Raw genomic sequence first — 17,148 nt, 5'->3', positions numbered from 1 at the left:
TCTATTTTACATGGGGACAGACTGGGGTTAAGGAACTTCCCAGGAACCCACAGCTAGTAAATAACAGACCAAGGAGTCAATTCCAGAGTATGTACTCCTTCTCTCATGATTCCCAACCTTTTAAAGAGGACCAAGAACTAATTTAGGGCTCACAGTGAAAGCCTGGCCACTATGGATACAGCAGGAGAAAATCAAGGAGAAACTATATAGTACATGGTTAGAGTGGAAGAAAGAGAAATTAACTGTGATCCTGGGATCACACACTCTCAGGAGGTGTCTTTTCCTCACCTGCTCCCTGGGATGATTAGTTCATTCCTTCTTTATTCTCAAGCCTCCTATCCCTCCTCACCTACCTTCCTCAGCAATGATCCTTTCTCAAATTTGGCAAAGAACTAGAAGCCATCACTTGAAAAGCCCTTAACATGATCTCATTACACAGACGAACCCACCTACATCTGAACTTTCCACTTTCTCTGGCCGACTCAAAGGCCTCTTGCCAGCTGAGAGCTGCTCTCTCCCGTAGCTCAGTTTCTCCTACTCTCCTCAGTCCTTCCAACTGCACTCAGACTTGCTCTCCCATCCTAGTTAAACCCTAAATGCATCCCACATCTTGCCCCCTTCCCCTAGCTGAATGCACACGTACCCCATATACTCTCCCTCACAGCCTGAGTTTTTCTTCTGGGAGTCTTTCCACCAAGTGGCAAAACTTCACATCATTCCACTGATCAGTCCATCCCTAACCAGTTTCTGTTTCCACACAGGACCAATGGATACTTTTCTATCTTCATCTTAGTCTCTCGTCTGCTTTCCACACACTTCATTGTGTCCCACTTGGCTTCCATCAAGCAAGCTCATGTGGTTTCCCTCCTACCTCTCTGGCTGCTCCTTCTTGGTTTGCTGTGGGAGTTCTAACTCCTTTGCTATTCACCCGCTCAAAAAAAAACCTCCCTTAAATGTTCCCTAAACTGAACTCTACCATCACTTCCTGCTCCATTACCCTACCTAATTCATTTTCCCCTCCACTTTCCCCATTTAACATATGGTATCATGGTCTAATCATTTGTTCAAGCCATAAGACCTGACAATTATCCTTGACAGTTCCTCTCACTCACACCTACATTGAATCTGATGAAATAAAATGTATATTTTAATGCAAGACAACAAAAAAATATAAACATAAAATTCTCTCTTTGTGTTTGGGCCTCCTCCCTCCCTAACATGGAGTGTGCATCTGCATTACATATTAACCAGAGCACCTCAAAGATGCGAGTGCTTGCTCAACTGTAAAGATCAATTTTCTTTTCCTTTCTTCTGATACTGGCAATGTAACTTCTTAAAAGAGTATCGTTCTTTCTCAACTCTTTAGGGGGTCATGGTGACTTACTTGCTGCTCACTTTGTACAAGCTTATTTTTACCTGGACTACCTGTTCTTTGGTGAACTTTATGTATAATATCAGTATGTCATTTTGAAGTACAATCCTTTGTCTCAAAAATGTATATGACTGTACCTTCAACTTCTAACAGTTTTATGAGAATCTGCTTCTTGGGTTAAATCCTCAGTCTGGCTCGAGTAAGATTTCCTTTTTTTCTTTTTGATAGTTAATTGAATTTTCATTGACAAATCAATCCCCAAGTCCTATCAATTTTACCACTTAAATATCTTTCAGATCTGGTCTTTCTCTATCATCGCAATCGTCTTCTCCTGGGTAGCTGAATACAGTAAGTAACTAACTGGTCCTTACACTTGCCACATCACCCCTGCCCACAAACATAATCGTCACAGAGCATTTAGAATGACCTTAAAATGCACAGCTGATGAAGTAACCCTCCTTCAGTAGCTGCCCACTACCCTTAGCTTTCTGTCCACAATGCTTTGGCCAAACTCTGCCTTCTTTCATTCCTCCTTCTGCTGAAGTCCTATAAGCCCTAGGCCTACACTCTATTTCCTTAGCTAGGACTGAGATAGAGAAAGAAACCACCATGGAGGAAAGATAGGGATATCTACGTAGGTGTGGGGAGAGTGACTTGACTGACAGAAAGGAGAGGGAGAAAGGGATGCTAATTTTGTTTCAATACCCTTGAGCTGCCCTGAACACCGATGTGTGAAAAAGCTCAAATCATGTCACCCATAAACCCAATCAGAAAACAAATGCCAAATTGCCTCAGACAAATTCTTCCTCACTGCAAAGAAAAATTACAGCTTATACAATAATCTGGCCAGGATATAACCCACAACATCTACGGTCTGTGACAGTAATATAAGCAGAAGCCACTCAGGTACCCTCCCTCCCACTCCTCCAGAGAAGGAGAAGCAGCTTAGAAGAGAATGCCATGAGTCCTCGTGCTTTAAGGTGCTCTACACCAACAGAGAAACTGCTCTAGTAACAAACTAAAGAAATAACCCCCTAAAAGTAGAGCCTTGACTGACTGCAACCTCTGCTGGGTCAGTGGCAGCTGCACACTTTCTGCTGACAGTGACATTATTCCACATTCCTCTCATTCAAAAATCTCATATAAATTATTTTCAAACTACCGTTTCACATACAACTTAAAAAAAATTCTGAATACTCAAGAGTTCGTTTGCTTTTTAAGAAACTAAGACTTCAAGTTCTTAATTAACCTATTAAGGACAAACAGCCAGTCAGAAGTGCTTGCCTTTCTGTTTCTAAAAACACTACCAAACCAACACTGCCCGGACTACTCTAAGACAAAGGTGTGCTCGGATGCGTCAAATAAGTTTTCTAATCTTAAATACGACATGCAGCCCCTGTGGGTGAGATTATTTTATTTTTTAATTTTTAACATTCCAAGATCCTTAATTTTGATTTGACCCTTTTAACTTTGAGATCCTCTGCTGCTTACTCACGTTGAGTGTGGACTGAATATTGGGTTCACCTGGGTAATTATTTTTTCCAAAATAATGGACCTGGGCCAATCTTAAATGGGGGAATGGAGAGTATTATTTTGAAAAACAATTCTCTCCATATTTTAACAAATTAGTAATAAAGTAACCAAAACTGTACTTTTGTGGCATTTTGGGATTTTTGGCCAGCAGGAAGTTGGAGGGGTTCTGTTTTTAGTGGTAATTTGGTACCTTTCTGGACTGAAATTTTTAAAAACTTTACATGTATCACATTTAATTTTAAATATCAAGTCTATTTAGACCTTATATTATTAAAAAAAAAATAACATACTAGGTGACCATGAAAGGTTACACACCCCAACCTCTACCAACAAAACACATGACTTCAACATGGTTTCTCTTCTTCATTAAAAAAAATTTTAAAGATAAAGGCTACGACTTCCACAGTACTTTAATATGCTCCAAGTCATCTACTAAATCCTTTACATGGATCACCCACCCTGCTTAATCTTGGAAATAACCCTGAGATGGAGAAAATAGAAATTTAGAAATACATACTCTCGAAATATAAAATATTCATAACCCAAAACTGGCAAAGTCAAATAATACAATATATTACATTATGTTAAATACAAAATATTATTTTAGTGGTGGAGGGTATGCCGAGCACACATGAAGTCCTGCATTCAACCCCAAGAATCTCCATTTTAAAAACATGAATAACCTAATTAACAAGATGTACGATAAAACACAGGAGATGCCAAAGTAACTCAAAAGGTGCAATATTTACTCTTATAAAATTAAGAAACAAAAACAAACAAAAAAACCCTGAAATACACGGGTTTCAAAGATCTTTCACGTGCTACTTAAAAACTGCAGTAAAAAAGCATCATGCGAACAAACGAAAAATAAAAAAGCTAAACTGCGATTGATTACCACACCACGACATAAAGTATTTTTTCCCTAGTATAACTACAGGTACAGAACCGAAACGAAAAACATGAGAAAAAAAAAAAACCATCTACTATCGCTAAAACAAAAGTACAAACGAGACCACTCAGACGGCGTTCTCCCCCTCTTACTCTCCCCAAAAGGAAGAGAAGAACGATCATCAACGGCAAGTGGCGATCACACAAGCGACACCAACAACCAGCTTCACGCTCAGGAGAGAACGCTGCACCTCCTCCTCGTGGTTTCGGGTGCTCTACACGTTCAGAGAAACTTCTCTAGTAACAAACTATAGAAATGATCCCTGAAAGTATAGTCTTGACCTTGACCGCGAAGCCTCTGACGGCTCCGTGGCAGCCGCGCACTTTACACTGATGGCGACATTCTGTCACGTCACTCGTCGTCCCGGGAACATTTTTTACTTTGTATCTTATAAGTATTCGGTGAAATGCCAGAGTTCAAGCACCACTTTCGCCCGTAAATCTTCCAGAAAGACTTCAAAAGCAGCAACAGGCCTCATTAACATATGGCTTCCTAGCAGCCAATCACACGCCGCGCGCATCGGACTCCTACACAAGACTCCTATTACCCCGCCCACCGCGCCCGGCGCCACCTGGGTCCAGGTGGGGTCGCCTCGCCCCTCCGCAGGCTACGGAAACGCTGTTCCCCACACTCGTCCGTGTGGACTGCCTCTCGCCTGCTACAGGAATATGCCTACTTGGAGAGACCACGTTGCCTTGGCCTGAAGGAGAGACGTGGGGGGAGAAGGAGAAAAGACAGACAGACAGACAGACAGACAGACAGACAGACAGACAAAGAACTGGTGTACACTTCTGATCTCGCGTAACGACAGACGTAACCATGGTGGTCTGTGAGTGCCTTCTCCGTGATAGGCATCTTAACCCGCTGTCTCCCTTCATCCTCTAAACACCTGAAGGAGAAGGGGGTGACTGTGCCCCCATTCTTACGGATGCTGGCTACAGTATCTGTCACACAGCTGAGGGCACCACACAGGGTAGGTACCTAGGTACCTCTGGCACTAAATCAAGTCCGGGTTCTTTCTGGAAGCTAAACTGCCTGTCTCCAGAGGTCGAGGCTCCAATCAAAGTCCTTTCTCTAAGAAAGCACTAAATACACTATCCTTCAAGGTTCAGTCTTGAATGACTGATCTGCCTGGCTTCCAAATCTCAAGAGGAAGCCTTCGCTTGTGGCAAAAGTTAGTCCCAGCTTCTCCTAAAGAACACGCTTTATATATGATGGTGTATGACTTTTTAGTCACTTCCTGTGGTTAAAGTGCTTCTGCCCCCACGTCTTCCAGCCTGCCAGAAAGCACAGCGCCACGTGGACGTCCACATGGTTTTCTGAACCAAACACATTTTTTGTTTGTTTGTTTTTTACTGCATTGTAGTTAAGGTGACCAACGTGACCATCAGGGTCATCTCATCTAACCACTTCGAATACAACCTCCTTGGAGATAGCCAAACGCTCTGAATTCAATTCCTTCAGAGAAAGGGACAGTGTTGGGGCAATCTGGCCAGGTCTGGGACACATCTCCTTGGTGTCAGAGCAGTTGCTTATGTCTTGAAGCTAGAAGGTGATTTCCACTCCCTTTCACCCAAGGGCCCTCGTCTCTGATCTGAGCCCTTCTGAATCTAAGACTTTTCCATTCTGTCTTCCTCCAACCTTTCTGGGGACCCCTCACCATCCATGCCATCCTTTCGCCTCCTAGGAGCAGATTCTCCAACTGCATATGGGTCTGATTATCACTCCAGCACATTCAAAGACTCAGTTCATGTCATCTCTTCTGGATGCCTTCTCTGACCTTCCCAGCTCACAGTGACCACTATGTGCTTTGTGTCCCTAATTATCCTTGAATGTGCTTCTACATAGCTCTCTGTGGTCTAAGCACATTATCTCCCCCTACTCAACTGTGAAGTTTTTAAAAGCTGGAACCAGATCATATTTATCTTTGTTATCTCTAGCCCCTTATCCTGTGGAGAATAAAAAGACCCCACCTACTTACGATATTTAGGAGTTATCTTCCCTACCCGGACATTAAAAAGTAAAGCCCAAAAAAGGAAAAGCTCCACTCATACCCACAAAACTTTCAATCAGCTTCTTTCAACCACCCTTTTAGTGGGTTACTTTAAAACATAGGCCAGGATCAACCTAAACTTCAGGAAAGCCCTCAGTGAGAGCGAGCAAATAAGCAAATAGGGAGAGGGGTGGGAGGGAGGAGGGAAACTAGAAGGAAATATCAAAAAGTATAGCAACCTCAGGAAAAAAAAAAAATCTAAAATTCAAGAATAGAATGCCCTGAAAAAGTATAACTGATAAGAGCAAATACTTAGGAACAAGACAGGGATGCTCACTTTTGCCACTTTTATCCAATATAGTAATGGAAGTCCTAGCCAGAGCAGTTAGGCAAGAAAAAGAAATAAAAGGCATCCAAATTGAAAAGGAAGAAGTAAGACTGTCATTGTTTCCAGATGACAAGATACTATATACAGAAAATCCTAAAGACTCCACCAAAAAACTGTTAGAACTAATAAATGAATTCAGTACAGTTACAGGATACAGTATCAATATACAGCAATCTGTTGCATTTCTATACACTAATCACGAACTAAAGAGAAATTAAGAAAATAATCCCACTTACAATTGCATCAGAAATTAAAAAAAAAAAAAAAAAAAAAAAAAAAAAACCTAGGAAAATGTTAACCAAGGAGGTGAAACACCTGTATACTGAAAACTATGGCACTGATTAAAGAAACTGCAGAAGACAGAAATAAATGGAAAGATATTCTGTGCTCGTAGATTGGAACAACTATTATTGTCAAAATGTCCATACTACCCAAAGCAATATAAGATTCAATGGAGTATCCATCAAAATTCCAATGGCATTTTTCACAGAAATAGAACAAAATTCTAAAATTTTACTGGAACCACAAAAGATCACAGAGTCAAAGCAATCTTGAGAAAGAAAAGAAAGCTGCAGGCACAACATTCCCTGACTTCAAACTATATTTCAAAGCTATAGTAATAAAAACAGTATGGTACTGGCATGAAAACAGACATGTAGATCAATGGAGTACAACAGAGAGCCCAGAAATAAGCCCATGAATTTTTGGTCAATTAATTTAAGACAATGGAGTCAACAATATACAATGGGGAAAGTAAAGTCTCTTCTATAAATGATACTGGGAAGATTGGACTTTGCCAAAGAATGAAACTGGACCAGTATCTTACACCATACACAAAAATTAACTCAAAGTGGATTAAAAACTTGAATGAAAGGCCTAAAATCATAAAACTCCTAGAACACATAGATGGTAAGCTCCTAGAAACTGGTCTTGGTGATGATTTTTTTTGGATTTGACACGAAAAGCGTAGGCAACAAAAATGCAAAAATAATCAAGTGGGACTACATCACACTAAAAAGCTTCTGCAGAGCAAAAGAAACCATTAAGAAATGAAAAGGCAACCGACTGAATAGGAAAAAATACTTGCAAATTATGTATCTGATGAGGGATTAGTATCCAATATATCAAGAACTCATATACCAGAACAGCAAAAAAACAAAACAAAACAAAACCCAGGCCGCCTCTCTAGCTCTCTCCTCTTCGGAGACGGCCCACACTCTGTCTATGGAGTGTGTACCTACGGTTACTCTAACCTGAGCATGCAACCTCACACCTCGTGGCCTCCCCACACCTCATGGCCTTTCTCTTGCCTTACACTCTATGCAGTATGTATCTCTCTAAATAAATCTACCTTTACTCAAAACAAAACAACCCGAAAAATCCAATAAAAAGATGGCCAAAGGATCTGATTAGACTTTTTTTTTTTTCTAAAGAATGGACACAGATGGCCAAACAGGCACATGAAAAGATGCTAAATCACTAATCATCAGGGAAATGCAAATCAAAACCACAAAGATATCACATCACCTCATATCTGTTAGAATGGCTATTATCAAAAAGACATTTGGCGATGTGGAGAAAAGGGAACCCTTGTGCATTGCTGGTGTAAACGTAAATTGGTGCTGAACTACCAAATGCTTCAGTAATTCTACGTCTAGGTATTTATCCAAAGAAATGAAAAATACTAACTTGAAAAGATACATACACCCCCATGTTCACTAGAGGTGTGAGCGAGGGTGGAGATGGGGGAAAGATGGGTGAAGAAAGTCAAAAAGTACAAACTTCAGTTATAAAAAAAAAGTCATTGGGATGTAATGTACAGCATGGAGACTATAGCTAGTAACACTGTGTTGCATATTTGAAAGTTGGTAATAAATCTTAAAAGCTGTAGTTATAAGAAAAAAAATTGTATAACTATATAGGGTGACGGTTACACCAGACTTACTGTGATCATTTTGCAATACGTACAAAAGGATGGAATAATTACGCCTACACCTGATAGTGTGTCAATCATAAAACTCAATTTAAAAGAAAAAGAAAAGCTCTCTTGGAAAGTAAAACATTCATAACCAAAAGCACTAAAAAAGAAAAAAAAAAAAAAAAAAAAAAAAAAACCCCACAGTGAAGTAAATATCCCACAGCAATACAAAATAATTAAACGATATGAGTTAAACCCAGCGAAGTTCTAGGATTAACGTAGGAGACCCAACAACTGACTAAAAAAAAAAAACATTGACCACAAAGCACGTAGAAAAAAAAAATAACTTTGATATACTAAATCAAGAGCTCCTACTGTTTCGTTGAAACAAGATTATAAACGAGACCACTCAGACGGCGTTCTCCCCCTCTTACTCTCCCCAAAAGGAAGAGAAGAACGATCATCAACGGCAAGTGGCGATCACACAAGCGACACCAACAACCAGCTTCACGCTCAGGAGAGAACGCTGCACCTCCTCCTCGTGGTTTCGGGTGCTCTACACGTTCAGAGAAACTTCTCTAGTAACAAACTATAGAAATGATCCCTGAAAGTATAGTCTTGACCTTGACCGCGAAGCCTCTGACGGCTCCGTGGCAGCCGCGCACTTTACACTGATGGCGACATTCTGTCACGTCACTCGTCGTCCCGGGAACATTTTTTACTTTGTATCTTATAAGTATTCGGTGAAATGCCAGAGTTCAAGCACCACTTTCGCCCGTAAATCTTCCAGAAAGACTTCAAAAGCAGCAACAGGCCTCATTAACATATGGCTTCCTAGCAGCCAATCACACGCCGCGCGCATCGGACTCCTACACAAGACTCCTATTACCCCGCCCACCGCGCCCGGCGCCACCTGGGTCCAGGTGGGGTCGCCTCGCCCCTCCGCAGGCTACGGAAACGCTGTTCCCCACACTCGTCCGTGTGGACTGCCTCTCGCCTGCTACAGGAATATGCCTACTTGGAGAGACCACGTTGCCTTGGCCTGAAGGAGAGACGTGGGGGGAGAAGGAGAAAAGACAGACAGACAGACAGACAGACAGACAGACAGACAGACAAAGAACTGGTGTACACTTCTGATCTCGCGTAACGACAGACGTAACCATGGTGGTCTGTGAGTGCCTTCTCCGTGATAGGCATCTTAACCCGCTGTCTCCCTTCATCCTCTAAACACCTGAAGGAGAAGGGGGTGACTGTGCCCCCATTCTTACGGATGCTGGCTACAGTATCTGTCACACAGCTGAGGGCACCACACAGGGTAGGTACCTAGGTACCTCTGGCACTAAATCAAGTCCGGGTTCTTTCTGGAAGCTAAACTGCCTGTCTCCAGAGGTCGAGGCTCCAATCAAAGTCCTTTCTCTAAGAAAGCACTAAATACACTATCCTTCAAGGTTCAGTCTTGAATGACTGATCTGCCTGGCTTCCAAATCTCAAGAGGAAGCCTTCGCTTGTGGCAAAAGTTAGTCCCAGCTTCTCCTAAAGAACACGCTTTATATATGATGGTGTATGACTTTTTAGTCACTTCCTGTGGTTAAAGTGCTTCTGCCCCCACGTCTTCCAGCCTGCCAGAAAGCACAGCGCCACGTGGACGTCCACATGGTTTTCTGAACCAAACACATTTTTTGTTTGTTTGTTTTTTACTGCATTGTAGTTAAGGTGACCAACGTGACCATCAGGGTCATCTCATCTAACCACTTCGAATACAACCTCCTTGGAGATAGCCAAACGCTCTGAATTCAATTCCTTCAGAGAAAGGGACAGTGTTGGGGCAATCTGGCCAGGTCTGGGACACATCTCCTTGGTGTCAGAGCAGTTGCTTATGTCTTGAAGCTAGAAGGTGATTTCCACTCCCTTTCACCCAAGGGCCCTCGTCTCTGATCTGAGCCCTTCTGAATCTAAGACTTTTCCATTCTGTCTTCCTCCAACCTTTCTGGGGACCCCTCACCATCCATGCCATCCTTTCGCCTCCTAGGAGCAGATTCTCCAACTGCATATGGGTCTGATTATCACTCCAGCACATTCAAAGACTCAGTTCATGTCATCTCTTCTGGATGCCTTCTCTGACCTTCCCAGCTCACAGTGACCACTATGTGCTTTGTGTCCCTAATTATCCTTGAATGTGCTTCTACATAGCTCTCTGTGGTCTAAGCACATTATCTCCCCCTACTCAACTGTGAGGCTCTAAAAACAGAAATGAAATCATATTTACATTGTATTTCCAGCCCCTTGCCCACCGAGTAAATGCAGACTAACTGAATAAATGATGAATCAATGAATGTTTGTTCTTTCCCTCACTCCAGAAACTGACGTTAACTGTTGGAAATCACTTGGTTTTCCCCTCCTTTTTTCTCCACTCCTGCCCCAACAAAGGCAGCCTCTTTGTAAGAGAGTGACGTCCCTGCCAGCAGTGTTCTTGGCCCTCTTCTCTTGATCATCCTTGATTTCAAAACATGGATGTGCACTCAGACCTCCTCTGAGCTGCTGCCTCATATATCCAGCTTCTCTTTGACACTTCATTTAGCTGAATCACAGGTGTCTCAAACTCACCCTACCGAAACTGACTTTCAATAACTTCCAAACCTATTTTTCCTAGACCTTTTCCTCTTCAATGATACCACAGTCAACCCACTTGCTCAAAACCGAAAGAAGTCACCCTACTCTTCCCTCCATCTCCTCACATACCTCATAGCCTTCTGCAGCCAGGGCAACCATTTAGAAATAGACGTCTATTCCCAGGTACCTGGCACAAGAGGTCCTAAAACCCTTGGAATTTCCTGAGTGATATGAATAAGTGTCTTTGGTATGCTCTTGACAGAACTTCTGGCTGAGGGGTTCCTAGATAGCTTCAGGATGGGGGCTGGTCACCAGAGACCAAGACTAACTCATGATTAGAGGATTGGGACTTTCAGCTCTGCCATCTTCATTCAGCTCAAACCCTGCCCCACCTCGGCAGAAGAGAGGGGCTGGAGATTGAGATCAATCACCAATGGCCAAAGATTTAATCAATCATGCCTAAATTATGAAATTTCCATAAAAACCCCTAACTGATAGGGCTTGGAGAGCTTCTGGGTTGGTAAACATATAGAAGTGCTGGGAGGGTGGTACCAGAAGAGGGCATGGAAGCTCCCAGCACCCCACACACACCATGCCTTACCCATGTATCTCTTTCATTTGACTGTTGCTGAATTGTGTTCTCTGTAATAAACCAGTAATAGTAAGAAAAATGTTTTGAGTTCTGTGAGTCATTCTAGCAATCATTGAACCTGCATAAGTTAAGACCAGATTAGAGATGACAGAGGAAGAGTCACAAACTTGACAAAAGATCAAGAGAAATTATCCCATCAGAAGGACACAGTGATTAAAGATTGAAAAAGAAAATCAACAGAGCTTTGGGGGCTATGGGGCAGTATCAAAAAGTCTGACATAAGTGTAAGTGGATTTCCAGAAGGCAAGGAGATAACAAAACAGAAAGAGTATGTGAATAAATAATGGTGGAAAAGTCCCCAAATTTGGTAAAAGATATTAATTTCCATATACAAGAAGATCAGCATACCCCAGGCAGGATAAATACATGGAAAACCACACCTAGGCACATCAAAGTCTTCAAACCACTGGTAGCCAAAAATAAAGAGAAACTCTTGAAGGAGACCAGAGGAAAACAATCCACTGCACACTGGTGAACAATGGTTCAAATGACGCTTGGTTTCTTATCAGAAACTATAGAGGCCAAAAGACAGTGGCTGAAGTGAAAAAACATTCAACCTAGAGTTTTATATCTAGTGACAATATCCTTCAAGAATCACAGTGAAACAAAGACATGTTTAGAAAACTAAGAAAATCTGTTACCAGAAGACCCGCAGTACCAGAAATGTTAAAGGAAATTCTTTAGGCTGAAGAAGGAAACTCAGGCCTTTTGGAAAGAACAAAGAGCACCAGAAATAGTAAATATGTAGCTAAATATAAAAAACTAGTTTTTCCTCTTAGTTTGTTTAAAATATATTCTCTTTAAAGTAAAAACTATAAAATTGTATTGCAGGATTCATAACTTAAACAGATGTAATACTTACAGCATCTTTAATATAAAGGATAGGGGAAGGAGAGAACTGAGCCTGTATAGTTGTATATTTTATGTGACATGATATACTATTAACTCTAAGGAGAACAAAAAATTTAAGACGTATATTGCAGTCACTGGAACGGCCACCAAAAAAATAACGCAGTGAAGTACAGCTAAAGAGCCAATAGCTACATTAAAACTGAATTCTAAAAAGTATTTAATGAAATCAAAAGAAGGCAGAAAAGAGGGAAGAGAAAAAAACAGGACAAACAAAAAGCAAATAATATAATAAAATGTTAACGCTAACATTACCCCTATATCAATAATTACCTTAAATGTTAATAGACTAAACAAATAAAAGGCAGAGAGGATCAGAATAGATTTTAAGATGCAAGTCCCAACTCTATGCTCTCTACAGAAAACATATCTTAACTCTAAAGATATTCCTTGAAACAGTAAGCATAAGGAGCCTAAAATGGCTATATGAACATCAGATAAAGTAGACTTCAAGACAGTATTACCAGAGATAGAGACATCTCATAATGATAGTAGGGTCAATTTACTAGGAAGACATAACAATCCTAAATATGGATGCACCTTTTACCAAAATCCTTCCAACAGCGCATGAGGCCGGGTCCAGCTGCAGCTTACCTTGCCAGCTTCACCCCACACCATTCTCTCCCACCACATTGCCTTTTTCTCCAACTCAAGTCATCCACACACTTTTCTATCCTCAAGGCCTTTGTATCCCTTTCATCTTCCCTTGTCTCTAACGTTTATCTTTTACTTCTTCCACCTCAACTTTTCTTCTTTAAGGGCCTGGCCTAAATATCATTTTCTCTAAGAATTTCCTCTTGTTTACCTCCTAGTCAAGGAGGCTGAGATGTACCTGGTGTGCTCCTTTTGCCTCTTGCCCTTCTCAGGACTTCAATTACTAACGCATGTCTGTTTCCACGACTGATTATACTCCTGGAAGGCAGGGCCACACGTCTTTCCTTGGCTACTCTAACCCCAAGGTTCAACCAATATATATATAATGAAAAAAAGAATAAAGTCTGGGCTGAGCTTCTGGAACTCATCTTTTGGGTTGTAGAACTCATATAATCTATAGTGTCTGGTCTTGAGTGGGCTGAACTAAGTAGGATACAGTCAGGAAAGTTTTTCTCCTTCCACCTCCCTCAAGTTTACTCTGTCAGCTGGCTCTCTCTTTCCCTCAGGCAGATTCCATACTCTTTCAGTCACTTTGTGGTATTCAAAGCAGTCTTATTTTCGGGTAATTAACTGTCCAGTCCTTTTAAAATCAAAACCTCTCCCCTGCTCTTCCACTCCTCTGATCTCAAGGCTGTTTCTGACAACTCCAGAGTAGAGTAGGGGGAGAGCCAAGGGGCAAAGGTCTTTGTCCTAAGCTGATGCTCTTTGTAGCTTTGGGCTTTGTCCTAATGCCTGCTCTTCTGTGGGAGGGGTTAGTGGGTCTAACTCTTCTGCACACCACCCTAATGCAGGCCCCTGCCCTCTCCTGCTGACTTCTTGCTACAGCTCTAGGCTCTCTGTTGGGATTCTTCCTTCCTTCATAGGTGCGGTCCCTTTAGACAGCTCAGCTACCTTCCGTAGACTCCACCTGCCCCACAGCTGGTGGAAGTATAGCTACTCCAACTGCTGGTCTCTCGTGCTCATCCAGACATCAAGGACTGCTCCAGGTAGAAGGCAGATGGTGGTCCTCCTGACCCCTAAATTCCACATAACATGCCAGGTTCTATTCATGCCTCCTTGGTGGCAGCTGGGGTGGGCTGACATGGTTCTCCTGTTCAGCAGGCTGCCACATAGGCTCCCAACTCTCCTGCTTGCAAGCACCACAATCCTCTCCATGAGGTTTACCTGAGAGGCCTCTTAACTTGGCTTGAGGCTGGGAAGGAGGGGAAAGCCTCAGCATCCTATTCCTGTAAGTGCCTTTTAAGAATCTTTTCCACTGACACTCCCACCACTACCCCATCACTGTCTCACCTGCTCTTAGACAGGCCTGAGGAGGGTGATGGAGTTGAAGTTCCAAAGATCGTTTTGGCCATCTCCTAAGAAGCCCTGCTGTAGACTGTGAGGGCATTTATCTCCTCCTGTTCTTCACTGTGCAGCTTCATATATAATATATGAAATCCTGCTTCATATCCAGTTATACCTGCCAATCCTACCCCCTGCTCTAACTTAATGTCAAGTATCTGAAGATGCATTAAGTCAGACAAAGAAAGACAAGTACCGTTTGATACCACGTATATGTGGAATCTAAAAATAAAACAAACTAGTGAATCTGAGAAAAGAGAAGCAGGCTCACACATATAGAGAACAAACTAGTAGTTACCAGTGGCAACAGGGGTGTGGGGGAGGGACAGAATAGGGGTAGGGGATTAAGAGATATGACCTACTACATATAAAATAAATAAGCCACAGGGATATATTGTACAACACAGGGAACATAGCCAATAGTTTACAATAATCATAAACGGAGTATAACTTTTAAAACTTGTGAGTCACTATGTTGTACACCTGAAACTTATATAGTATTATATACTAACTCTGCCTGAAAAAAAAAGGGTCAAAAAAAGAATCTGAAGATGCAGAATGTTCAGGAGATGTTAAGAGAAAATAAACATTCTAAATTTCTGCTTTTCACACTGGATAGACAGACACTAGAAATCACAGCATACTTCTATTGAATATCAATTTTTATACTAAAATACATGAAGATGTGTTAAGAAATAAACTGCAAAATTTTGAGGGGGGAAAAAAACAAGACCTTTCAAATAAATTAGTGAGTTCACCATCAGCTGCTTCATCTATAGATTCCAGGGGTGGTACACGGCAACATTTCAGAATTTCTTGAGAGAAGTATTTTGTGGAGTGGTTGGATCCTACAGGAACTGATGTTACCTTTCCAGAAGTCCTCAGGAATATGTTGAGGCAAATGGAGAAACACTGATGAGAAATCAGGTCACCCTGACTGTTCCAACCCAGCTGAGAGAAGCTTAATAAGTCTCCCCTTCTATACTAGGAAGGAAGAGGGGGAATCTAACAGGACTTCTGGTTACTCTGGAAAAAGCAGGTCTGGATCTCTAGATCAGGGGTTAATACCATCAGTTGTTGTGTATTTTGTGTGTGTGTCTGTTCTGTTGAAGATTGCCTGAGCTATGTTTGTTATTTCTGTCTGCCCTACAGGCTGAGATGCCTCTAGTCTACAGCAAAAAAAAAAGTTAAACAAAAAAACAACCCGGAAACCAAAAGCACCAAGTGCCTCTAAGGAGCAGGAAAGAGGAGAGCTATGAAGACGGGCCTTCTCACTCCACCACAGGCCTTGGAAGACTCAGTGGATACAACAGATTTGAAGGAGAAAAGGGAATCAGGCAGAATTCAAGGTGGGTGGCTGGGGCCTGAGGAGAAGCCTTTAGGAGCCTAACAGTTGGAAGACCTTATGGTTCCTCAGTACAAACAAGACACAACAGCCTCCAGTGATTTAAGACCTCTACTGAGCAATATGACTTCACTGGCAGAGAACATCTCAGCTCTAAATTTAACTTTCGATTTCCCTAAGAACTCAGTTTTATAATGTACCTGATTTTCCTTCCAATGGTATCCAGTGATGTGAATCAAGTTGCATCTGCCATTTCAATACAGTGCCTACCTTTCTTAAGAATCTTCTTCACTTTCACATAGTTCCCCTGTTTGACATACTCATGAAGTTGTGCTTCCAAAGAGTCATTTCTTAACGAACCAAGCTGAACGGGACACGGAAGTGGAAGATGAACGGCCCGAGACATCCTGTTTCAAAAGAAAGCAACATACTTATTCTCACTGAATCAGAAATGCAAGGAAGCAATTTAGATTCTTTCACATTTCTTTCACTTCTTGTCTACTTTCATTTATAATGAACAGGATTAGGGGAACAGTTACTGAAATTCTGCAAGATTAGTTTATTCTCAATGTTACTGTTGAAACTGAAGAACTCAGTATATTTATCATCAATTTCTGAGAGTGAAAAAGCGATGACTACCAGGAAGTAAAATTAGAAATATACATGTTTGTTGTATCATTAAAATAATTAGAATAGTATTAACTATGAAAGTTTAGTATACAAACACATTTATGTAGGAATGTAGACAGTTATGTGGGTTGGGTTCATAGTTCAGACTCTGAAATTCTGGTCCTGACTCCATCACTTCCCTAACTGTGTGACCTCGGAGAAATTATTTAACCTTGGTGGGCCTCAATTTCTGCTGGGAAACAAGTTGCTGGACAACAAGCAGCTAGAAAAGAAGCCACTCATAAATTTCCATGAGCTTAAAATATTGTATTCACACTTAATTGCTTAAAATGCACATGCTTGCTTTGTTTAAATGTTTTACACAGTAGATGAAATTTGTGGTGAGCAATCCTGACATTGACCATAAGGGCACAAAGGAAACAATGGACGGTCTTGGAAAGCCAGATCATTCATTAACAGAACTTCATTCTGGCATGAAAGCTTGCTGTTGAACACAGGGGAAGTATCTGCTATCTTGAGATGTCCCAGAGGCAACGACAGGATAGACTCAGAAATTTTGCATACCCCAAGGAGGGTGATTGTTCCTGGAAGGGATGGGCCTGAAATTAATCAGTTAACCAGCAAGCAGAACTTAGTGCTTATCATATGAAATATCTAAAGCCCCACCTCTTTGATCGCATTTTTTACTGAGCTGTATACTCCTAATAAATATGATGTTGACTAGGCTTTTGGCACTCTAGATCCACGAGATCTTGAGTCCCCTGATCCCATCTTTGCTCTTTACTTTGTCTCTTTGTTTCTTAAGTCTCGCGTCGCCCATCCTCAGATCCTGAGCTGCACGGACGCTGCAAATT

At 41.6% G+C, this 17,148-nt stretch overlaps 1 protein-coding gene, 2 non-coding genes and 1 pseudogene across 3 annotated transcripts in view; all 4 read right to left on the bottom strand.

Moving 5' to 3' along the window:
- Positions 1–17,148, bottom strand: part of TEX14 (testis expressed 14, intercellular bridge forming factor) — a 93,509-nt gene that overhangs the window by 57,126 nt on the left and 19,235 nt on the right. The window contains exon 2 of the mRNA XM_032498396.1: positions 15,935–16,071. Within this exon, the coding sequence (XP_032354287.1) occupies positions 15,935–16,070 (136 nt within the window). The 5' untranslated portion in view covers position 16,071. The remainder of the gene's footprint in view (positions 1–15,934; positions 16,072–17,148) is intronic.
- LOC116656931 lies at positions 2,272–2,422 on the bottom strand (annotated as a pseudogene).
- Positions 3,917–4,132, bottom strand: LOC116656928. The gene has a single exon (XR_004311933.1). It is a non-coding gene; the product is annotated as a small nucleolar RNA U3 (small nucleolar RNA).
- On the bottom strand, positions 8,558–8,773 carry LOC116656927. Its single transcript, XR_004311932.1, has one exon. It is a non-coding gene; the product is annotated as a small nucleolar RNA U3 (small nucleolar RNA).

This window comes from Camelus ferus, chromosome 16 (assembly GCF_009834535.1).
Source record: "Camelus ferus isolate YT-003-E chromosome 16, BCGSAC_Cfer_1.0, whole genome shotgun sequence".
NCBI classification, from domain to species: domain Eukaryota; kingdom Metazoa; phylum Chordata; class Mammalia; order Artiodactyla; family Camelidae; genus Camelus; species Camelus ferus.
The sequence above is the reverse complement of the archived record's forward strand: the minus strand, read 5'-3'. Positions and strand labels throughout refer to the sequence as shown.